Raw genomic sequence first — 25,283 nt, 5'->3', positions numbered from 1 at the left:
AAATTCAAATGACAGTTAACCTNTTTTTTTTTTTTTTTTTTTTTTTTTTTTTTTTTTTTTTTTTTTTTTTTTTTTTTTTTTTTTTTTTTTTTTTTTTTTTTTTTTTTTTTTTTTTTTTTTTTTTTTTTTTTTTTTTTTTTTTTTTTTTTTTTTTTTTTTTTTTTTTTTTTTTTTTTTTTTTTTTTTTTTTTTTTTTTTTTTTTTTTTTTTTTTTTTTTTTTTTTTTTTTTTTTTTTTTTTTTTTTTTTTTTTTTTTTTTTTTTTTTTTTTTTTTTTTTTTTTTTTTTTTTTTTTTTTTTTTTTTTTTTTTTTTTTTTTTTTTTTTTTTTTTTTTTTTTTTTTTTTTTTTTTTTTTTTTTTTTTTTTTTTTTTTTTTTTTTTTTTTTTTTTTTTTTTTTTTTTTTTTTTTTTTTTTTTTTTTTTTTTTTTTTTTTTTTTTTTTTTTTTTTTTTTTTTTTTTTTTTTTTTTTTTTTTTTTTTTTTTTTTTTTTTTTTTTTTTTTTTTTTTTTTTTTTTTTTTTTTTTTTTTTTTTTTTTTTTTTTTTTTTTTTTTTTTTTTTTTTTTTTTTTTTTTTTTTTTTTTTTTTTTTTTTTTTTTTTTTTTTTTTTTTTTTTTTTTTTTTTTTTTTTTTTTTTTTTTTTTTTTTTTTTTTTTTTTTTTTTTTTTTTTTTTTTTTTTTTTTTTTTTTTTTTTTTTTTTTTTTTTTTTTTTTTTTTTTTTTTTTTTTTTTTTTTTTTTTTTTTTTTTTTTTTTTTTTTTTTTTTTTTTTTTTTTTTTTTTTTTTTTTTTTTTTTTTTTTTTTTTTTTTTTTTTTTTTTTTTTTTTTTTTTTTTTTTTTTTTTTTTTTTTTTTTTTTTTTTTTTTTTTTTTTTTTTTTTTTTTTTTTTTTTTTTTTTTTTTTTTTTTTTTTTTTTTTTTTTTTTTTTTTTTTTTTTTTTTTTTTTTTTTTTTTTTTTTTTTTTTTTTTTTTTTTTTTTTTTTTTTTTTTTTTTTTTTTTTTTTTTTTTTTTTTTTTTTTTTTTTTTTTTTTTTTTTTTTTTTTTTTTTTTTTTTTTTTTTTTTTTTTTTTTTTTTTTTTTTTTTTTTTTTTTTTTTTTTTTTTTTTTTTTTTTTTTTTTTTTTTTTTTTTTTTTTTTTTTTTTTTTTTTTTTTTTTTTTTTTTTTTTTTTTTTTTTTTTTTTTTTTTTTTTTTTTTTTTTTTTTTTTTTTTTTTTTTTTTTTTTTTTTTTTTTTTTTTTTTTTTTTTTTTTTTTTTTTTTTTTTTTTTTTTTTTTTTTTTTTTTTTTTTTTTTTTTTTTTTTTTTTTTTTTTTTTTTTTTTTTTTTTTTTTTTTTTTTTTTTTTTTTTTTTTTTTTTTTTTTTTTTTTTTTTTTTTTTTTTTTTTTTTTTTTTTTTTTTTTTTTTTTTTTTTTTTTTTTTTTTTTTTTTTTTTTTTTTTTTTTTTTTTTTTTTTTTTTTTTTTTTTTTTTTTTTTTTTTTTTTTTTTTTTTTTTTTTTTTTTTTTTTTTTTTTTTTTTTTTTTTTTTTTTTTTTTTTTTTTTTTTTTTTTTTTTTTTTTTTTTTTTTTTTTTTTTTTTTTTTTTTTTTTTTTTTTTTTTTTTTTTTTTTTTTTTTTTTTTTTTTTTTTTTTTTTTTTTTTTTTTTTTTTTTTTTTTTTTTTTTTTTTTTTTTTTTTTTTTTTTTTTTTTTTTTTTTTTTTTTTTTTTTTTTTTTTTTTTTTTTTTTTTTTTTTTTTTTTTTTTTTTTTTTTTTTTTTTTTTTTTTTTTTTTTTTTTTTTTTTTTTTTTTTTTTTTTTTTTTTTTTTTTTTTTTTTTTTTTTTTTTTTTTTTTTTTTTTTTTTTTTTTTTTTTTTTTTTTTTTTTTTTTTTTTTTTTTTTTTTTTTTTTTTTTTTTTTTTTTTTTTTTTTTTTTTTTTTTTTTTTTTTTTTTTTTTTTTTTTTTTTTTTTTTTTTTTTTTTTTTTTTTTTTTTTTTTTTTTTTTTTTTTTTTTTTTTTTTTTTTTTTTTTTTTTTTTTTTTTTTTTTTTTTTTTTTTTTTTTTTTTTTTTTTTTTTTTTTTTTTTTTTTTTTTTTTTTTTTTTTTTTTTTTTTTTTTTTTTTTTTTTTTTTTTTTTTTTTTTTTTTTTTTTTTTTTTTTTTTTTTTTTTTTTTTTTTTTTTTTTTTTTTTTTTTTTTTTTTTTTTTTTTTTTTTTTTTTTTTTTTTTTTTTTTTTTTTTTTTTTTTTTTTTTTTTTTTTTTTTTTTTTTTTTTTTTTTTTTTTTTTTTTTTTTTTTTTTTTTTTTTTTTTTTTTTTTTTTTTTTTTTTTTTTTTTTTTTTTTTTTTTTTTTTTTTTTTTTTTTTTTTTTTTTTTTTTTTTTTTTTTTTTTTTTTTTTTTTTTTTTTTTTTTTTTTTTTTTTTTTTTTTTTTTTTTTTTTTTTTTTTTTTTTTTTTTTTTTTTTTTTTTTTTTTTTTTTTTTTTTTTTTTTTTTTTTTTTTTTTTTTTTTTTTTTTTTTTTTTTTTTTTTTTTTTTTTTTTTTTTTTTTTTTTTTTTTTTTTTTTTTTTTTTTTTTTTTTTTTTTTTTTTTTTTTTTTTTTTTTTTTTTTTTTTTTTTTTTTTTTTTTTTTTTTTTTTTTTTTTTTTTTTTTTTTTTTTTTTTTTTTTTTTTTTTTTTTTTTTTTTTTTTTTTTTTTTTTTTTTTTTTTTTTTTTTTTTTTTTTTTTTTTTTTTTTTTTTTTTTTTTTTTTTTTTTTTTTTTTTTTTTTTTTTTTTTTTTTTTTTTTTTTTTTTTTTTTTTTTTTTTTTTTTTTTTTTTTTTTTTTTTTTTTTTTTTTTTTTTTTTTTTTTTTTTTTTTTTTTTTTTTTTTTTTTTTTTTTTTTTTTTTTTTTTTTTTTTTTTTTTTTTTTTTTTTTTTTTTTTTTTTTTTTTTTTTTTTTTTTTTTTTTTTTTTTTTTTTTTTTTTTTTTTTTTTTTTTTTTTTTTTTTTTTTTTTTTTTTTTTTTTTTTTTTTTTTTTTTTTTTTTTTTTTTTTTTTTTTTTTTTTTTTTTTTTTTTTTTTTTTTTTTTTTTTTTTTTTTTTTTTTTTTTTTTTTTTTTTTTTTTTTTTTTTTTTTTTTTTTTTTTTTTTTTTTTTTTTTTTTTTTTTTTTTTTTTTTTTTTTTTTTTTTTTTTTTTTTTTTTTTTTTTTTTTTTTTTTTTTTTTTTTTTTTTTTTTTTTTTTTTTTTTTTTTTTTTTTTTTTTTTTTTTTTTTTTTTTTTTTTTTTTTTTTTTTTTTTTTTTTTTTTTTTTTTTTTTTTTTTTTTTTTTTTTTTTTTTTTTTTTTTTTTTTTTTTTTTTTTTTTTTTTTTTTTTTTTTTTTTTTTTTTTTTTTTTTTTTTTTTTTTTTTTTTTTTTTTTTTTTTTTTTTTTTTTTTTTTTTTTTTTTTTTTTTTTTTTTTTTTTTTTTTTTTTTTTTTTTTTTTTTTTTTTTTTTTTTTTTTTTTTTTTTTTTTTTTTTTTTTTTTTTTTTTTTTTTTTTTTTTTTTTTTTTTTTTTTTTTTTTTTTTTTTTTTTTTTTTTTTTTTTTTTTTTTTTTTTTTTTTTTTTTTTTTTTTTTTTTTTTTTTTTTTTTTTTTTTTTTTTTTTTTTTTTTTTTTTTTTTTTTTTTTTTTTTTTTTTTTTTTTTTTTTTTTTTTTTTTTTTTTTTTTTTTTTTTTTTTTTTTTTTTTTTTTTTTTTTTTTTTTTTTTTTTTTTTTTTTTTTTTTTTTTTTTTTTTTTTTTTTTTTTTTTTTTTTTTTTTTTTTTTTTTTTTTTTTTTTTTTTTTTTTTTTTTTTTTTTTTTTTTTTTTTTTTTTTTTTTTTTTTTTTTTTTTTTTTTTTTTTTTTTTTTTTTTTTTTTTTTTTTTTTTTTTTTTTTTTTTTTTTTTTTTTTTTTTTTTTTTTTTTTTTTTTTTTTTTTTTTTTTTTTTTTTTTTTTTTTTTTTTTTTTTTTTTTTTTTTTTTTTTTTTTTTTTTTTTTTTTTTTTTTTTTTTTTTTTTTTTTTTTTTTTTTTTTTTTTTTTTTTTTTTTTTTTTTTTTTTTTTTTTTTTTTTTTTTTTTTTTTTTTTTTTTTTTTTTTTTTTTTTTTTTTTTTTTTTTTTTTTTTTTTTTTTTTTTTTTTTTTTTTTTTTTTTTTTTTTTTTTTTTTTTTTTTTTTTTTTTTTTTTTTTTTTTTTTTTTTTTTTTTTTTTTTTTTTTTTTTTTTTTTTTTTTTTTTTTTTTTTTTTTTTTTTTTTTTTTTTTTTTTTTTTTTTTTTTTTTTTTTTTTTTTTTTTTTTTTTTTTTTTTTTTTTTTTTTTTTTTTTTTTTTTTTTTTTTTTTTTTTTTTTTTTTTTTTTTTTTTTTTTTTTTTTTTTTTTTTTTTTTTTTTTTTTTTTTTTTTTTTTTTTTTTTTTTTTTTTTTTTTTTTTTTTTTTTTTTTTTTTTTTTTTTTTTTTTTTTTTTTTTTTTTTTTTTTTTTTTTTTTTTTTTTTTTTTTTTTTTTTTTTTTTTTTTTTTTTTTTTTTTTTTTTTTTTTTTTTTTTTTTTTTTTTTTTTTTTTTTTTTTTTTTTTTTTTTTTTTTTTTTTTTTTTTTTTTTTTTTTTTTTTTTTTTTTTTTTTTTTTTTTTTTTTTTTTTTTTTTTTTTTTTTTTTTTTTTTTTTTTTTTTTTTTTTTTTTTTTTTTTTTTTTTTTTTTTTTTTTTTTTTTTTTTTTTTTTTTTTTTTTTTTTTTTTTTTTTTTTTTTTTTTTTTTTTTTTTTTTTTTTTTTTTTTTTTTTTTTTTTTTTTTTTTTTTTTTTTTTTTTTTTTTTTTTTTTTTTTTTTTTTTTTTTTTTTTTTTTTTTTTTTTTTTTTTTTTTTTTTTTTTTTTTTTTTTTTTTTTTTTTTTTTTTTTTTTTTTTTTTTTTTTTTTTTTTTTTTTTTTTTTTTTTTTTTTTTTTTTTTTTTTTTTTTTTTTTTTTTTTTTTTTTTTTTTTTTTTTTTTTTTTTTTTTTTTTTTTTTTTTTTTTTTTTTTTTTTTTTTTTTTTTTTTTTTTTTTTTTTTTTTTTTTTTTTTTTTTTTTTTTTTTTTTTTTTTTTTTTTTTTTTTTTTTTTTTTTTTTTTTTTTTTTTTTTTTTTTTTTTTTTTTTTTTTTTTTTTTTTTTTTTTTTTTTTTTTTTTTTTTTTTTTTTTTTTTTTTTTTTTTTTTTTTTTTTTTTTTTTTTTTTTTTTTTTTTTTTTTTTTTTTTTTTTTTTTTTTTTTTTTTTTTTTTTTTTTTTTTTTTTTTTTTTTTTTTTTTTTTTTTTTTTTTTTTTTTTTTTTTTTTTTTTTTTTTTTTTTTTTTTTTTTTTTTTTTTTTTTTTTTTTTTTTTTTTTTTTTTTTTTTTTTTTTTTTTTTTTTTTTTTTTTTTTTTTTTTTTTTTTTTTTTTTTTTTTTTTTTTTTTTTTTTTTTTTTTTTTTTTTTTTTTTTTTTTTTTTTTTTTTTTTTTTTTTTTTTTTTTTTTTTTTTTTTTTTTTTTTTTTTTTTTTTTTTTTTTTTTTTTTTTTTTTTTTTTTTTTTTTTTTTTTTTTTTTTTTTTTTTTTTTTTTTTTTTTTTTTTTTTTTTTTTTTTTTTTTTTTTTTTTTTTTTTTTTTTTTTTTTTTTTTTTTTTTTTTTTTTTTTTTTTTTTTTTTTTTTTTTTTTTTTTTTTTTTTTTTTTTTTTTTTTTTTTTTTTTTTTTTTTTTTTTTTTTTTTTTTTTTTTTTTTTTTTTTTTTTTTTTTTTTTTTTTTTTTTTTTTTTTTTTTTTTTTTTTTTTTTTTTTTTTTTTTTTTTTTTTTTTTTTTTTTTTTTTTTTTTTTTTTTTTTTTTTTTTTTTTTTTTTTTTTTTTTTTTTTTTTTTTTTTTTTTTTTTTTTTTTTTTTTTTTTTTTTTTTTTTTTTTTTTTTTTTTTTTTTTTTTTTTTTTTTTTTTTTTTTTTTTTTTTTTTTTTTTTTTTTTTTTTTTTTTTTTTTTTTTTTTTTTTTTTTTTTTTTTTTTTTTTTTTTTTTTTTTTTTTTTTTTTTTTTTTTTTTTTTTTTTTTTTTTTTTTTTTTTTTTTTTTTTTTTTTTTTTTTTTTTTTTTTTTTTTTTTTTTTTTTTTTTTTTTTTTTTTTTTTTTTTTTTTTTTTTTTTTTTTTTTTTTTTTTTTTTTTTTTTTTTTTTTTTTTTTTTTTTTTTTTTTTTTTTTTTTTTTTTTTTTTTTTTTTTTTTTTTTTTTTTTTTTTTTTTTTTTTTTTTTTTTTTTTTTTTTTTTTTTTTTTTTTTTTTTTTTTTTTTTTTTTTTTTTTTTTTTTTTTTTTTTTTTTTTTTTTTTTTTTTTTTTTTTTTTTTTTTTTTTTTTTTTTTTTTTTTTTTTTTTTTTTTTTTTTTTTTTTTTTTTTTTTTTTTTTTTTTTTTTTTTTTTTTTTTTTTTTTTTTTTTTTTTTTTTTTTTTTTTTTTTTTTTTTTTTTTTTTTTTTTTTTTTTTTTTTTTTTTTTTTTTTTTTTTTTTTTTTTTTTTTTTTTTTTTTTTTTTTTTTTTTTTTTTTTTTTTTTTTTTTTTTTTTTTTTTTTTTTTTTTTTTTTTTTTTTTTTTTTTTTTTTTTTTTTTTTTTTTTTTTTTTTTTTTTTTTTTTTTTTTTTTTTTTTTTTTTTTTTTTTTTTTTTTTTTTTTTTTTTTTTTTTTTTTTTTTTTTTTTTTTTTTTTTTTTTTTTTTTTTTTTTTTTTTTTTTTTTTTTTTTTTTTTTTTTTTTTTTTTTTTTTTTTTTTTTTTTTTTTTTTTTTTTTTTTTTTTTTTTTTTTTTTTTTTTTTTTTTTTTTTTTTTTTTTTTTTTTTTTTTTTTTTTTTTTTTTTTTTTTTTTTTTTTTTTTTTTTTTTTTTTTTTTTTTTTTTTTTTTTTTTTTTTTTTTTTTTTTTTTTTTTTTTTTTTTTTTTTTTTTTTTTTTTTTTTTTTTTTTTTTTTTTTTTTTTTTTTTTTTTTTTTTTTTTTTTTTTTTTTTTTTTTTTTTTTTTTTTTTTTTTTTTTTTTTTTTTTTTTTTTTTTTTTTTTTTTTTTTTTTTTTTTTTTTTTTTTTTTTTTTTTTTTTTTTTTTTTTTTTTTTTTTTTTTTTTTTTTTTTTTTTTTTTTTTTTTTTTTTTTTTTTTTTTTTTTTTTTTTTTTTTTTTTTTTTTTTTTTTTTTTTTTTTTTTTTTTTTTTTTTTTTTTTTTTTTTTTTTTTTTTTTTTTTTTTTTTTTTTTTTTTTTTTTTTTTTTTTTTTTTTTTTTTTTTTTTTTTTTTTTTTTTTTTTTTTTTTTTTTTTTTTTTTTTTTTTTTTTTTTTTTTTTTTTTTTTTTTTTTTTTTTTTTTTTTTTTTTTTTTTTTTTTTTTTTTTTTTTTTTTTTTTTTTTTTTTTTTTTTTTTTTTTTTTTTTTTTTTTTTTTTTTTTTTTTTTTTTTTTTTTTTTTTTTTTTTTTTTTTTTTTTTTTTTTTTTTTTTTTTTTTTTTTTTTTTTTTTTTTTTTTTTTTTTTTTTTTTTTTTTTTTTTTTTTTTTTTTTTTTTTTTTTTTTTTTTTTTTTTTTTTTTTTTTTTTTTTTTTTTTTTTTTTTTTTTTTTTTTTTTTTTTTTTTTTTTTTTTTTTTTTTTTTTTTTTTTTTTTTTTTTTTTTTTTTTTTTTTTTTTTTTTTTTTTTTTTTTTTTTTTTTTTTTTTTTTTTTTTTTTTTTTTTTTTTTTTTTTTTTTTTTTTTTTTTTTTTTTTTTTTTTTTTTTTTTTTTTTTTTTTTTTTTTTTTTTTTTTTTTTTTTTTTTTTTTTTTTTTTTTTTTTTTTTTTTTTTTTTTTTTGAAATAAATTTTCTTGCATTTAGTATATCTTAGAGAATTAAAATTTATATTTTAATGTAGAATTATGATTGGATTTTTATTTTATTAATTTTGTTTAATCTTTTGAAAATAATAATTTAAAATGCACGATATTTAAATAAATATACGATAATTGAATTTTATTTTGTTTAGATAAAACGAGAGAGATGCCATATGGAATGCCTTACTCCGCACAAACAGGGGATACTCTTGCACAGGTAATTTGAAACATAAGAAATATATTTTATAAATTTTTTAAACTAATTTTGTAAATTTTTACATAATATATTAATTTTCTAATATTAATTCAGAAAAAAAATATTAAATTATTTTAAGGCTGTGAGTTGATCAATACTTCCACCAAAAGCCTTAAATTATTTTCCAGTAAGGGTTAATTCAAAAAAGTTTTTTGACGAACATTTTCAAATCTGTAATTAGAGATCTTTTTTACGTCTTGATTCTATAATTGTTGACGGAAACAACAACAATGAATATAGAATCAAATCGAAAATGGTTGTCAGAAAAACTTTTTTAAATTAACCCTTACTGGAAAATAATTTAAAGCTTGTGATGGAAGTATTTACTATAACACTTCAGTCTAAGAAGTGGTATTTTATGTCACTTGATTCCATTTATTGTACTAATACTTTTTTAAAGAAAGTTTTTAAAAAGTACCCTTTTTTAAGCAAAAAGTCATAAATTCTACAATTTTGTTCAATATATTTATTATACCCATACCTCAAAAGTGAAATTTCAACACCATGAAAGAATATGCATAGCCACATACAGATTGCAGAACTGGTAGAGGTGACAGAGATATGCAAATGATGATGTTTGCATACACATCGGGTCATGTGGTACCCAGTTTGCTGCTATAAAGACTAGCAGCCAGCTCAGGCTGTAAATGCTATTAACAATGATTTACAGAAGCTGAACTTTCAAAGAAGTATAGAAAATGTGTTGGAGATGATGGTGAGCTGAATACTGCCAGTTAACAGTTGGGGAACACGATCATATCTTGGAACTGCAGAACCTTGATTTGTCGATGTGCACAGTTGCCAAGTGTGTTGGGCATGACATGAGTACCATCCAGTAATGTGTGACACGATGGACTTAGATTGTAACTTAAAGGTTGATGAAGACCCAGGACTACTCATAGGTATTGCCTGGGGTGAAAGAGTTGGTGAGAGAAAGGGGGACATGATGGATGCAGGAACATCTGTGAACATGCTAAAGAGGAAGTGGATCACACAGGCAGGTGAGAGTTCACAGACTGGCAGATTTGTGAAACAGCCTGTGACATCCAAAGCCACCTGTTGCCGTCAATGGGTGCATTTGTGTCCACCAGGGCTTGGAGTCGGAGTTGGGAGGAATTTCTGGCCAGAGGAGTCGGAGTCGGAAAAAAATATGTTGACTCTGACTCCCGCATTTTAAATTTACATTAGTTTTTTTATTTAAATGAAAGAAAATTTATTATATATTTATTAATTTTTTAAAATCTATTTGCATTTTGTTATAATTCATTTATTTTAAATACAAAATGCAGCAATTTAATTTATTAAATATATAGTGTTCTTTGTAGTATTTGTGTTTAGTAGTTAAATTATTTTGACCCAATTGAATTTGAATATTTTTGAATCATTCCTTTATCATCTCTGCTCTAAATAAATACTCTATTTTTTTGAATGAGCCAGTCTAATTGGTCAGAGTACATATTTTTCTTTTTTGAACAAGGGGGCTGAAGTAGCTAGATCACACACTTTTTAGTTGTATACTCTCACCTAAATGTCAAATTTCCAGCAAAACACCCAAATTCAACATTCGAACGTAACACCCAAATTCAACATTCGAACGTTTTCGGCCACTTGTTAATTGGCCTTCATCAGGAAAAGTCAAAATGAAAATAACTGTTCTATTTATAGAATGTTGCTGCGTTGTACATGTAATTTTTAAAAATTACATGTACAACATTGAATTTGGATGTTTTGCTGGAAATTTGATGTTTGTATGAGAATATATATGTTACCGCTAAAGCTCGAAAGTTGTTAATGTGTACATTACCTAGCTAATCTGCAGATTAACTAGGGTGATCCGTTAAAGTTGCTAAAATTGTTCTATTTCTCAAATTACCTAGGTAATGTGCAGATTATCTAGGTAATCTGCAAATTACCTACTAGGCACTCGGTAAAGTGAAAATAAGATCTTTGCTGAAACAACAGCAACGTTTCTGTACGCTTAAATTAACATAATGTTCTTTATTTAATTTTCGATATCTAAAGAATCAAGTTAATACAATCAAACAATCGACAAATTAGTTGATAGAATCAATCATCAACCAATTAAAAAACATACAAAAAATCAAACGATTTAAAATATTAATACAATTAGGGAAATTATTATATAGATAACCACCTATGGAATTTCGGGACTTTGAGTATCTATCTGAACTGAGGGGACCGAGACGACTTCAACGATACCCTACTTTTGGACCGGAGACGAAAAATAATAAAGTTATCATACTTTTTCTGGTGATCGCATGATATAATTGTGCAGTTAATGTTACCTATGGTGAGTAAAATGGCGGCTCGTCTCTGATTCCAGCAAACAGAAGAAAGGAAACAGTGGGGACGCACGTTCTAACCTAACCTAACCTATTCTAATAAATTACCATAATTATTACCAACCAAATTATTAGAATAGGTTAGGTTAGGTTTGAACGTGCGTCCCCACTGTTTCCTTTCTTCTCTTTGCTGGAATCAGAGACGAGCCGCCATTTTACTCACCATAGGTAACATTATCCAATTGTGCTTACTTATTAGTGCAGTCTAAAGATTGGTGACACTTTGAATTTCATAGCAATTGGTTTTTGCGACAAGCACACCTATTTGTGATACATTTATTTGTAGCAAAGATCTTATTTTCACTTTACCGAGTGCCTAGTAGGTAATGTGCGGATTACCTAGATACTCTGCACATTATCTAGATAATTTGAGAAATGGAACAATTTTCACAACTTTAACGGATCACCCTAGTTAATCTGCAGATTAGCTAGGCAATGTACACATTAACGACTTTCGAGCTTTAGCGGTAAGATATATATTGTTCCAGTTTATTTTCTGGTTTTTATATACTTTTTAGTTGGACTAACTCTTCTGAAAGGGTGAAATTGAAGTGCAAATGCTGTCGAATATATGTAGATGTAGAATTTTATCACCCCCTTTCTTTTTTTATTAAATATTTGTTAAAAATTAAATTTTTATACAAATAAATATTAATGTAAGTTAAATATTAAAAATACTAACTATTTGGGTAAATGCCCCAGGCTCCTTTCAGAGTAGGATACCTCCTATGAGCACCTCTGCTCCCATAAATTGACTTGGTATTTAATTTTGCTGGAGTTGGCCTACTAAAATTATCAGGAGTTGGAGTTGAATGTTTTTTTACCAACTTCACAGCCCTTGTGTCCACTCAAATCATTTGTGACAGTTGGACCGCACGCACAGAAACCAGTAATAGGAGTCCCATTAACCACTTAACATCAGTGTTGTCATTGACCAGACTCTATGCTGGATTCCCATCTGAGGTATGTTCAAGCCAGAGCAAACCCCGTGGCTCAAACTGGCTAGACAGGACTACGGCCTTAATGGAGAGGCAATCAGGACCATCTATGAGATGGGTTTGGAGCACATGATTTGCTATGCCAACATCAAATAGAGCAGGACACTGCTTGCCATTCAAAAACCTGCTGCCTAGAGCCATCAGTGTATATTTCAACACCACTGTTCATCAGTTCACCGACATCCGAATCCAGTCCTATCCTATAGGCAGGATGGACCCCCCCAGTATGTCTGACTGACATCCAAGTTTGATGACTGGGTACATCTGATTGCCTCTAAGCCTTCCACTGTTGTCCTGTAGAAAGCTGCCTCCTGGCTGACAACGAGAGGAAATGGAAGTAGCTCAGCCAGAATGTGGACCATCTCCATAGATACAGTTCTGTATGCTTGTGTTACCTGCATGTATGATGTGTTGACCTGAAGTGGGTCTAAGACCACAATGGGATCCCAGACAACGAGTATGCCAATAACCTGGCTAAGGAGGCTGCCAAGAGCCCATTTGTAATGAAGATGGTCGAACCTTTAGCCTCTTACATAAAAGGTACTCTACTGCAATAATCTGACACACTGGCAAGAGACCTGGACTCAAAATACAGTAGGTAGATCAACCTGTGCCTTTGTGTCTGAAGTTGGTTCAAACTCCTGTAAGTTGTGATTGGTTAGTGACCCAAATACTTATTGGACACTGGTGGTTTCCGCACTTCAAGTCCAAGTTAGGACAAGGAGATGGTTGCTGTTCCTGTAGGTGCCCTTGAGGCACTATGTACTTGACTGCCCTCTCACTGAGGGCTTCTGCCAGAAGGCTGACCATGTCAACTGTTCAAAATACTTGTTCAGCCTCCTGAACAAGTATTTTGAATGTTAGCAACAAGTAAAGGAAACTTACTGAAACTAAAGGAATATACAATTGAAAGTGTAATGTCTTGGAACATAAAATGGTGATCCCTTTTGGGCAGATTTCGTCTTCATTCTTATTGGAAACTAAAGGAATTGATGGGAATTGTAATAGGTCTCTTTGACTCTTGCTCAGTGGATGCACTGGGCAAGGCCCTCTTTCTAGAAAAGAGGGCCCCGCTGATCATATATGAGTTGTACTCTGTTTGGTAGAAGACTCAAAGTGCAGAACAGGCTGCACCAAAACTATATGTAAAGTAAGAGGATTGGACTTGAGAGCGAAGAAGGCTAGTCCCCATTGGCTTGTACTGCCAGATCCTGAGCATTTAACTCAGTCTGATTTTAATTGTTCAGACATCTGAGTGATGGTGTTACAACACCAACACACCCCGTTGTGGGACCATGTGGCGATGCTCAGGTAGTGCAATCAGAAGAGCCTGGTGTATGTTTGAGAGGCCCTGCTTATCATATTACTAAATCCGTGCAATTCCCCCACACCTGAGTTGCCTGCTATTTGGGTCAGCTTGTATAAAAGATTAAAACATTGTCTTTAGTTCTGTTCTCGGAGCCTATTCAACACATTATGGTGCATGCACATTGTCACCACGTGTGTGCCAATTTAAATTCTTTACTTTTATTTGTTCTAAGTTTAGTTTTGTTCTAAAGGACTAATGCCATTAGTTTTAATTTGAAATTTTTGTTTGAAAATTTTATTTGAGATTATGTCTGCCTGAGGACGATGTCTTATAACATGTTGAAAGCACTTGCAAATATAGCAGTATTTATATGTAATTAACACCTGGTGTGATAATTTGTTCTTCTCTTGCTCAATACAGTTTTAATCCAAATTCAATTTATATACACTGAAACCTCAATATAATGGATATATGTGTGAGTATATACAATCAACCCCCTATAACGCGGTAGATACGTTCCACTTAATAATAATTTCACGTTGTAGGAATCCTTAAATACATGAGCCAATCACAGCCTGGCATGTATGCATTGCTGGTGATGCACTTTGGAACTACAGTAGAGTGTCGATTTTCCGAATCAATTGGGGACTGGGGTTGTTCATATAACTGATATTTCGGATAACCGATTTATGTATGAAAAAATAGTTTAACGTATCCGATGTTTAAATTTTTCTCCGTTGCGTGTCGCTTCACGTTGAATTTTCATCGATGTTAAGCCTAACAAAGACTATTGTATCGTTAAAAATTATTTTTTTATTTTGTACAAACAAAATAAATATATTGAAAAATATAAAAACAATAAAAAATTATACTTCGGATGTTAATTTAGAATCAAAAACGTAAAATATTTGAGTAGCCCAAGACATAGCCAAAGATTGAAGCGCCACAGCACTGGCGAAAATTTAAATTTGCCGACTGGAATTCTTTCGGATGATTGACTTTCGGAAAATCGACGCTCTACTGTATATTATATATATATGTTAAATCTGCAAAAACTATAGCATAAACTACATGCCCAACTAGTCTTTCTGCTTGAGTGTAGAGCACATAATATAATTCCAAAGTGCATCACCATCAACTACAAGGCTTTTCCTTGGTGTCTACAATGTGCTCTGAAACGAATGGAAAAATCTCTCCTCTTGAAATTAATTAAAGTGAAATGCAAGTCTTTGACCAAAGCTGAGCTTAAATTATATGCTGTCCATCTGCAATTTGCCAAATCCTGTGACCCAACTTCACTCTACGACCAACTTGGAAAGCTGCACAGCATAGCACCAAGATTTGCCCGAGATGAAAGAGCTAAACTAAACAAGATATTCAGGTGGCTCATTGTTGAGCACGTAAGCAACAAAATCCAGTGCAGCCAATCCAATTTCACAACCATACAGAGGAGATTGTTCCATCTCGAATTGTGAAGATACTACAACGGGGCCCAGGTATATCCCTTTGCCACAAGGTATGAGTGCGGCTGAAGTGGTTCTGGCGACTCTTGCAGCGCTCAAGTCTTGTCAAGCGGCGACCAGATTTCTGCAAATGGAGCTCTCAATCATCTTCACGCTTGCCTCAGTAAGACAAACTTCTGCTTGGGCTAAACAAAATCCCTGTGACCATTCTGTAAGACTTCCAACATGAGGCTTCTAGTCTCAGATAAAAACCCCTTAGTAGCATTGCATGGAACTTCTCTCACCTATTGCCTGATTAGTCCCTCACCTCATGATCTACATTCATGCCTAGTCTTCTTTCACATACTGTATAACTAGTGGAATTTTCATATTTGTCATTGCATGTATGCACAGTATGTTGATTGCAAAGTTGGTCTGACTAGTCTTTATTACATTAATTTGCAGTTTTATTAATGCTCTCAACATAGTAGTTTACTGCCATACTTTACATCATAGTGATCAAGGGAAACAAGAAGATGCAGAAACAATTTTGTCAGAAAAACTTGAAATTTGAAAGTTGTATATGAGAAGAAGGAATCTAAAACTGAAATTGCAAGAAGATACAGTACAGGTAACCCCCGTATAACACGGCACTTCTATAGCACGGATTCACTCTAACACGGTTCGAGAATTGGTACCATCCCCCGTATAACACGGCACTTCTATAGCACGGATTCACTCTAACACGGTTCGAGAATTGATACCATCCCCTGTATAACACGGTACTTTTATAGCACGGATTTACTTTGACACGGTTCGAGAATTGGGTAAAACCTCGTACAACAGGAAATGTAATAAATTTTTACATACTTAAGTAATAATAGTTCATTATTTTCGTGAACTATTATTACTTAAGTATGTAAAAATTTATTAGTACTTAATTAGTACTTAAGTATGTAAATTTTCTCTTTTCGCCTTCTGTCGATACACGTGGTCCTTCTCGAAACTTGTTTCAATGTTGCCAGATTGCGACGCTTCTGCTTCTGATGTTGCCGAATGTTTTCCCTTATTCCATACTTGCTTTATTCTTCATAAGTGCTTAGCACCATATAAGGAAATTTATAAAGATCTTTTAACTAGAAGCAAGCAATCTAAAATTACATACATTTTGCAAAAGGTAAAGCATGGATCTGAAGATAATGCAGAAAAATGCTCAGAGGATAAGGATAACTTGCTAAAAAGAAAATGCTCTCGGTTAATAGTACTTTCAGTGATGACAAAAAAAGAAACATTGTTTAATTTATATTAATATGTATTCTTAATTATGAAAATATACTAGCATGTTTTTTAATTTTTGGAACTTAACCCTCCTTTTCGTATTAGTTCTTTGTTTCGTATAACACGGATTCGCATAACACGGCAATTTTTTGGAACGTAACTACCGTGTTATACAGGGGTTACCTGTATATCAAAGTTGATGTTCTCCATCATTTTATCACAATGACCAGATTTAGAAAATGTGAGTACCAGCTGCTTTTGTAGCTGGAGATATAAGAATGAGGAATTTGACAGAAAAGTTTTGTTTGGTTAATGAATGCACATGCAAACTCTCTTCTTTTGACTGGCCCAATTCTGCAAGAAAAAGCAAGACAGGAAGCAGTTAAGTTTGGATGAATGACTTTAAGGTATCAGAAGATGGATAGCTAGAAAAATTCAAAGCAAGATGGGGATTGTTTCCCTGAAAGCAGCTGGAGACGAGGATGGTGTTGATCCTGAAGTGAAGAAGAGTGGTATTTAAAATTGAACACTTTAACTGCTGGTTATGATCCCAAAGATATCTTCAATGCTAATGAAACTGGCCTTTTTTTCAATTTGATCAAATTTTGCCCTCAAAGTAGAGAAATGCCATGGAGGAATGAATGAAGTAAAGAATGCTTTACAATGCTTCTCTAGTCTAACAGCGATTGAACTGAGAAGTTACAGCCCCTAGTTATTGGGAAATTTGACAATATCTGATTTTTTTAAAACAGTAATTGTCCTGCCCATATAAGAATAATGCAAAGCCATAGATAACATCTTCATTATTTGTTGTCTATTGATGCAAGAATGGGTGCATAAAATAGAAAGATATTAGTGTTCATTGACTGTTGCAAAGTCCATAAGGTAGATGGTGTAAAACTAAGGAACATCAACATGATTTTCTTCCCATCCAACTGCACAAATAAGTTGCAACCAATGGACTAATGCATTATTGGTGAAATGGCATTATAGGAAATCACTAATCTAGTATATGCTTCATCAAATGGATCAAAATGGAAATGTGTTTTCTTCCTTAAAATGGAATGTATTGGAGGTGATGCATAGACTGTGCTTAGTGTGAGACAGGTTTATTGATGGAACTGCAATTGAAATTTGTTCTGTACATTCCAATTTAGAATACTCCGTACATTTCTATATTCAATGGTTGACTCAATGGTGAGAGAACGTTTCTAAATGGACCGTTGAGTTCTCCATTGAGACTAGGGACGTCAGTGCTGTTTTACCATTGAGCTCAACGGTCTCAATGACCTGAAAGACCATTGAGTATTTAACAAACTAACATGACGACTTCCATGAAAAAGTAAATTTTGCTTATAGAAACTATCCATTCGCTGCTGTGGATGCTGTAATATCAGACAGATTAATGAACGATCTGTATATGATAAAACATGTGATTGCACGATTATGTTGGATAATTTGGTCAATATTGAAATATGAAGATTTTTTTCATTTGTCCAAAATTGATTATGATCTATATTGACCCTCTAAGTCTTCCTAATGATATAAATATTCAAGAAATTAATTAAAATTATTAAAGAAAGACACAGTATACAAGAAAATGATACAGATATGGATTCATTTGAATAAAAGGATTTATTTGAATAAAGGTTAAGCGAGTTGCTTTAATTATTTAGCAAAACAGACACAATTGCCACCTTCTCGTTACTTAAGTCAGCCATCTTGAAAAGTGACCTCTCAACGAAAGCGTTTCTTTTTTCTGCAAATAATGACGTCAGATTGTTCAATGGAGAGACTCAACGGAAAATTCACTGTTGAGTCAACCATTGAATATAGAAACGTACAGACTGTTGACCTGAAGCAGATCTTGTGTAAGATCTTGCTTATTGAATTTTATTTATGTTTATTGAATTTACATTAAATTATTTACTGGGATTATCAAGATTTTGATTGGCGTACTTATAGTTATTGATCTATCTAATATGAAGGAGTTAATTTTGCTACAATTAAGAATTGCTTTGTGAAAGCTGGTTTTCTTGATGACAATGTTGAAGTTACTGATCAGGGCATTGTCATGGACTGTGCAGATGGTAGGAGTGAAATGATCTGGCACAGCTGGGTTTTAATCTAGAAGGATTAACAGTTCAAGATTTTGTGGTTATAGATGGCAGTGTTGAAGTGGCAGATGATGGGATAGTGAAGTGATCGGTCATCAGGAGTCAGTTCCTGATGAAGATGACTTTGAAGATTGAGACCCCACCATCTAAGTTCTCTAAAATTAGCAAAGTCATGGGCAGAATTGAACACTCTGTAAGCATTCATTCTAACTTCAGAAAATGTCAACATGATATGAGACTTTTAACAACTTAAATTTGCCATTATTAAAGATCTACCAAAAATTATGAGAAGTCAACAATTAAAGATTATTTTGCTAAAAGAATAAACATGTAGGACTAACATTTTACACAGCAGGAGAATGTGTAATTACAAGAATGAATAAAAACATTGTAAATCAAAAATTTTGTTACTAAACGTTGTTGCTATATATTCAGTTGTTGCTATATACTCTATTATCTTTTTTTACACTTACCATACTTAAACACTAAAACAGAAAAATTTGATTTTCTGAAATTCATTAATTAGAAAGTTTGCTGTACTTCCTTAATACATTGTTACTAGTGACGTTGCGGCTGAAGTTTTCATTTCTAAAACGTGAACCTTGAGCGCTGCTGTCTTGTAAGTGACGCTTGATGTTTGACGTTTACGTTTTAGAGATGAAAACTTCGGCTGCAACCTCACTATTATGTCATTAGCATTATACAAGGTAAGAGATGGCTGGCTATGGGAATGGAGAGTCAGAAAAAATTTTTTTGTTTCCTGCCATAAGACTAGGTTTTGGTTTATTATGTAGCACTTCTTCATATATTATAAGTTAGTAAATAGTCTGTACTTTGAGTCATAAATTCAATTATTTTTTCCCTAAATTCAGTTTCCATCTCTGGATTAGACTCATTTATTTAACATAATGACTCTTAAATCATACAAAAAGTATTTTTAATTTTATTTACAACTGTATTTAAGCAAATATAGACCTTTTGATTACATTAAAAACTGTAAAAATTTGTATTATTATGAGAAGTTAATTCTTTTTTAAAACTTTTACACTTCTCTTTTGTGTACTATGTATAACCTAACAAAATTCATGAAATGAACTGTGTTGTACTATGTCTTTTTTGTCTTTGTTGACAAAATACTCTTGTATCTTAGATAATGCAGAACATTTGTTAAATGGATCTCAGTTAATTAGAATTCTACTGTATTCAATTGGGAAGCTAACACTATCTAGTCATGATCTATTTCGACCAACATAATAAGCAATACACTGTGAAAAAGCCATAATTTTATTAATCAAAAGCATAATTTAGATTAAGAAACATTGATATAATCAATCAAAATTATCACCTTTTTAAATATTCCAGCAAATAATTTAATATCGTAAAAATGTTTTCGATCGTCTTTAACAACCTTCATCAGTTAAATAATAAAGTAAAAAGAACATTAAAGAAATAGAATGTAAATTAAAATTACAAAAAAATAATAACTGTGCTAANAGTCATCCTTCTGTAAATTCTTCAGAGGATCTTAATAAATAATTCATTATTACTTTGAAGTTTTAATTTTTTTCAAGTTTAACTTTTGGGAACAAAATAAATTTGTTAGCTGTCAGATGAATAAATAATTTGGATGTATCAATAATTATATATTATCACTGATGAAAAATATCTACAGGTTGACTGCTGATTTTTTGTCTACTTAAGTTTCAAAATTGTATTAGACTAATAAGTCAGTCAGATCATTCAAGGTCACATAATATTCAATGGTATTGCCTGGACTACTAGTTATGTATTTCATGTTTTTACAGCATTATGAACTACTAGATACTTGAATTAAGCATATATGCTGTCTTGCAAATTAAAGGGAATTTGTAAATAAGTGTACCTTGTAACAAATAAATGTAGCATATACTTGTTAACTTAAACTTATTTTCTTTTTCTATTAAATGTTTCATCCAAAAGCAAAAAGAAATCATGGATTAATTTTTAACACATGAATGTTTAACACAATTTTTAACGATGGATTAAATGTTAAATTAAATTTGTCTGTAATTCTTTTTCTCTTGATTTTCTTTATATATGACTGCTAATCCAAATAACTGTACAATAATTAGTTCATACTATTATGAGTTCACTGTATACATGCTGTATCAGAATGACGTTTTAAAAATTTGGGGGATTGTAGAGGATGAAATTTTGAACGTTTTGATATAAGGAATCTATAGCTAGAAATGTGATATAAAGTTTCTATAGCACTTTGCATGTTCTATGCAGTTGGTATGCTGAATGAAACAACAGAATACAGTATTTATGACAAGTTTTATTGACAAAACAGTAGAGTACAATCAAACTACATTGAATCAGTGGCTGCACTACTTTAGAGTAAATGTTCAATGTGACGATCACCAACTTCATTACGTAATGAGCAATGACAAACCATATTTTGTCCGACCCTCTGTAAGATGCCACGCTCCCCTCTGATGGTATTAAATGCTGTAAAGATGTGCTCCATAAGCTCATGAACTGTTCCTACAGGTGTTGCATACACAAGGGACTCATGTTGACTAATTGTGTGTTTACAGCACAGTGCCAGTGGATGCAAGGGGTGACCTGAAGGACAGCAAGCACTAAGTACACAATGTCCTGTACACAGGCTCAGTTAGACCACTGTAGTTGTGTTTTTACAGTCTTCCATCTGCAGCAATAATATGATGTCAATGGACAGAAGGGTAGCTACCAAAGTGAAGGGCGTCAAGCACTTCCTACTGCTGTAGACACTTTAGTTCAAATTTCCGGCTATAGGTGCCTTATATCAAAACGCTCAAAATTTCATTCTCTACAATCCTCCAAATTTTTAAAATGTCATTCTGATACACCCTGTATACTGCACTACCAATGAAAATTTATCATTAAAAAATTTTTCTGATAACATTTTAAGAACTTTGTCAGATACAAATAACATGATTAAATATTATTTATTTTATACATTTTACCATTGAATTATTTATACATATATAATACTTTATGATTAAATTTATAATTCTAATTGAAATTATAATTTTTATTAAGGATTGTTTGACTAATTACCCTGCTGCAGTCGATGTATTGTCCATGGGTGAACCTTCCTATTTTCAATATGGTGGAGCCTCTCAACAAAGGCTTTTACCAGCAGATGCAAATAGAGGTAATACTTAATATCTTTTCAAGAAATAATTTTTATGAGATGTGTTCTAAAAGATTTTAGATATAACCCTTAAAAGATGTAACATTCTTTATTGTTGCATTTTTCAAAGTAGATATAATTATTTACTATTGTTCTATTTTTACACTTTTTATTTTAATAAAACAATGCTTATAATGTGCAAGTCAGTCATCCTTCTGTAAATTCTTCAGAGGATCTTAATAAATAATTCATTATTACTTTGAAGTTTTAATTTTTTTCAAGTTTAACTTTTGGGAACAAAATAAATTTGTTAGCTGTCAGATGAATAAATAATTTGGATGTATCAATAATTATATATTATCACTGATGAAAAATATCTACAGGTTGACTGCTGATTTTTTGTCTACTTAAGTTTCAAAATTGTATTAGACTAATAAGTCAGTCAGATCATTCAAGGTCACATAATATTCAATGGTATTGCCTGGACTACTAGTTATGTATTTCATGTTTTTACAGCATTATGAACTACTAGATACTTTAATTAAGTATACAGTTAGACCTCCTTATAAAATGGGTTCATATAGTTCGGATTCCTATATAATGGCAAAAAAATTGCGACCATATTCGTATAAGCATGCTAAAAGAGTATAATTCAGTTAAATGTCATCGTCGACTTGTGTCGTGACAGGATTGGTCAAATCTAGACCAATAGTGGATATTGCACAAATCGTTGAGTTTAAACGAGCAGCGGACCTACTAAAAACCATTTATTATTTAAATGGTTTTTAGTAATGGTCCATAAAAATTATATTTATATTAATGATGTCTCCAAAGTTCAGCAAAGTTTTCGCAGAAAAATAATTTATCAAGAAGCACGCGAGCGCCATTCGATGCACCGCTCCACGACGAAAATAAGCTTAAGCAATGGCATCGTCGAACGGTGCACACTTGGTAAGTAATCCTGCAATTTTTTGTTTATAGCACAGTTTATATGGATTATTTCCAAAAAATATACGTATTTTGGAAATGCTGAGTCGAATTAGTCTTGAATCAATTAATTTTATGGAAGAAAACCTTTCAAACGGCCATAGTCCGTAAACTGCATACGTGCCAGGCTGTGATTGGCTCATGTATTTAAGGACTCGTAGAATATCAATTTCATAAAGAACGGAATGTATCTACTGTGTTATAGGGGGGTCGACTGTATATGCTGCCTTGTAATTTAAAGGGAATTTGTAAATAAGTGTACCTTGTAACAAATGTGTTTGTGTGTGTATGTATGTATAAATGTAACAAATGTGTCTTATTTTGACATAAATGGCTTGTTTGACACAGAAATAATACAGAAACATAAAAGACATAATTAAAAACAAAGACTTATTGGCTCAAATAGTTCAAAAAATTAACTTAATAAATATTCAGGTTTTACAAGTTGAAAAGCAAAGTCCCTTTTCTGCAGAAACTTTAAATGTTATCAAGACTAATAATGTAGATGGTTCCCAATGACTGAAATGCAAACCTCACAGCATGAGGCACTGCTACAGGTCAGGCTGTCCAGAAGAGAGTAGTTGATATTTGTGGCCATTCATATGAGTAATGTGCAGTTTTTTGATGATGCAAGGAGTGATGGAAGGGAAAGGAAAAAGTGAAATATGATGATCTAGGACATTTTACGTAAGCTCTATTGGGCCCCACTTCATATGGGTGATTGCATTCTCTTCTGGGTACTGGGCAATTAGTCTGTAGTCTGACACTATGAGATTGAGTGTTATTGTTCTGTGTGAAACTTTTATCTACTGCATAGGCATATGATCTAACAGTGGGGCTGAGGATTTTTCTTGTACCTGCAAGTCATTATTGAACTTTTTGAAACCACAGAGGTCAGTAAAACTGCTCAAGGATATTCCTACTAACCCCATAACAACATTTCCTCTCCAAGAGTTAATTCCATAATGTTTGAAAGATGATACTTGGTACAGGTTCTTCTACAACTTATGTGCAAAAGTTTCACCTTTTGCAAATTTGCATAAGGTAATATATTTCTGCATTAAAATAAATATTTTTAGGTGTGTAAATACTTTGTTTCACTGAGAAAATTAAGCTTTTAATAGATTTATTTTTATCACTTTTATTGAAATTGTGCAAATGTGTTTTTTCATTACAAAATGCTATTGTGTAATTAATTTGTTTTGACACTCCTCCTTTTTATACTAATTTAGTCAAAAAGTAGGGCCTACTTAGGCCCTTGTGCCACTAAACACCAAATCCAATCAACCAACCATCAAAAAGTAGAGATGTGCAAATACTTATTTTGTTCACTGTATAGGCATCACTCCTTTTCTCTAAATCAGACTTTTGGTACTACTAGCTTTTGATGGCTATAGGCAAAGTCAACCATCTGCTTCCATTCAATGGTTATGCCAGCATTTATGCAGCATGCATATTCTGATCAAGAAAAATTGTAAAAAAGTTGGAAACATACAGTATCATGTGCTGGTACAAAATATCACAGATAACTTATCAAATTTTGTGAAAATACAAAAATTTTATGGTAATTCAGTATTTTTGATAATTTAGCACTACTGGTCCTGTACTGTCAGATGAATAAATAATTTGAATGTATCAATAATTTTATATTATTATCGATAAAAGATATCTACAGGTTGACTGCTGATTTTTTGGCTACTTAAATTTCAAAACCGTATTAGATTAATAATTCTGTCAGATCATTCAAGGTCACATAATATTCAATGGTATTACCTGGACTACCAGTTATGTATTTCATGTTTTTACAGCATTATGAACTAAACTACTAGATACTTGAATTAAGCATATATGCTGTCTTGCAAATTAAAGGGAATTTGTACCAGATTAACAAACTTCTGTAAATTAATTAAATAATTTAATATGTGATATAGTTTATCTGAAAAATTATTAAAATTGGAAATTTTTTTAAGTTCTAGATCTTTTCAAAATGATATAAAACTATTTTTCTAAAGTTTATATTTTCAACTTCCATAATACAAACAATATTGGTTTGGATAATGATAACACAGTAATATGTGTCAAAGCCAGAATTGCATGGACACTGTTAACTTTCTCGCTTAGGTGGTTTTTTGTTTCAAAGTTGTCTTCATGATTAAAATGATTCTACAAGCATCATGGACTTCAATTCTTCAAGAGATACACACAAAATAATTTTGGCTGTGGACTTTACATAGTAATTGACACAAAAACTTTATCTGCAATGTGTGCCATAATTTATTTGATGTGACATCTGGCATAAAACTTTTACAGTTTGCTCTTTCAAATGGCATCAACCTTTAGTCATTCAAACTCATGATTTGTATGTTTTAACTGTTCATTTCTTTATATCTCTAAGCAGAACAGTGTCTTTCAAATGAAGAAATGAAAGTACAGGTACTCTACATGAAACTTCTTTGTGTTGTCTTGCTGAAAATATAGACATCTTGGATTTACTGAAATTTGATACTTTTGAGATCTGCATATATCTTAGCAGTAATTAAAGCTGAAGCATTTAATTACTGCTTTCTGTAATATGACCTTTTTAAAATTTGTCAATGCTTCAGGAAAATGTAGCAATCTTCTTGTTGTTTTAAAACCAAAGTGGACTTAGGCCAAGAACACAAATACATAAAATACAGCATAAATGTGGATGAAAACAGAAAATATAGCAATATTTTTTGAATTTTCTGCTGGAAATGAGCACACAATTGAGTAGAGCAAGTTTTTTTTACATGCTGAAAACTTTTTGTTGAAATTAAGCCAATAGAAAGTCTCAAAATGATTATTTTAGTTATGAGATTTTGATAACTCATACTTTTAGCCGATGCATTTAGGAACTGAAAGATATTTAAGTCAAAATTGTTCTAAGATTTATTGTAACTATTTGAGATTACTTATTAAGAATTACCTGTTTTTAACATATTTCACTTTATTGTTCAATATTAGGCTCTCAGTGATCATATCAGTTATTCATGTGTTGGTGCATCATTAGGCTCTTTTTTTTTGAAACAATTTACAAACTCATTGATATCAATTATGATACTATATAAACTATTCCTAAAATCAATCATTGTACGAGGCGTGTTTTTAAAGTAAGTACCGTTTTGAAATATAAAAAAAACAAGCAAACATTTTTAACAAAATTTTTATTTATGTGAAAGCCCATATTTTACACTACTTTTTTACATAATTCCCATTAATATTGAAACACTTATTGTATTGTGGGACCAGCTTTTGTATTCCGTCCTCAAAGAATGTTGCCGCCTGATGACACAACCACTGCAGAACGGTCGTTTTGACTTCGTCGTGATTGTTATGGTACTGCCCTGCCAGATGCTTCTTCAAATGCAGAAACAAATGATAGTCACTCGGCGCTAGGTCGGGACTGTATGGAGGGTGGTCTAATTGTTCCCAGCCAAATGATGTGATTAGGTCTTGAGTTTGATTTGCCGTATGTGGACGAGCATTATCGTGGAGCAAAACGACACCCTTGCTCAGTAAGCCCCGCCTTTTGTTTTGTATTGCA

The 25,283-nt window shown here is 23.2% G+C and overlaps 1 protein-coding gene across 1 annotated transcript in view; it reads left to right on the top strand.

Moving 5' to 3' along the window:
- Window positions 1-25,283, top strand: part of LOC111613818 (transcription factor 4-like) — a 254,159-nt gene that overhangs the window by 12,036 nt on the left and 216,840 nt on the right. Inside the window, exons 2-3 of the mRNA XM_023355168.1 lie at window positions 7,961-8,025; window positions 20,638-20,752. Of these exons, the coding sequence (XP_023210936.1) occupies window positions 7,961-8,025; window positions 20,638-20,752 (180 nt within the window). The remainder of the gene's footprint in view (window positions 1-7,960; window positions 8,026-20,637; window positions 20,753-25,283) is intronic.

This window comes from Centruroides sculpturatus, unplaced genomic scaffold, assembly GCF_000671375.1.
Source record: "Centruroides sculpturatus isolate CEXI.00-Female unplaced genomic scaffold, Cexi_2.0 scaffold572, whole genome shotgun sequence".
NCBI lineage: Eukaryota > Metazoa > Arthropoda > Arachnida > Scorpiones > Buthidae > Centruroides > Centruroides sculpturatus.
Note: the sequence above shows the minus strand (reverse complement) of the source record. Positions and strands in the feature narration are given on the sequence as shown.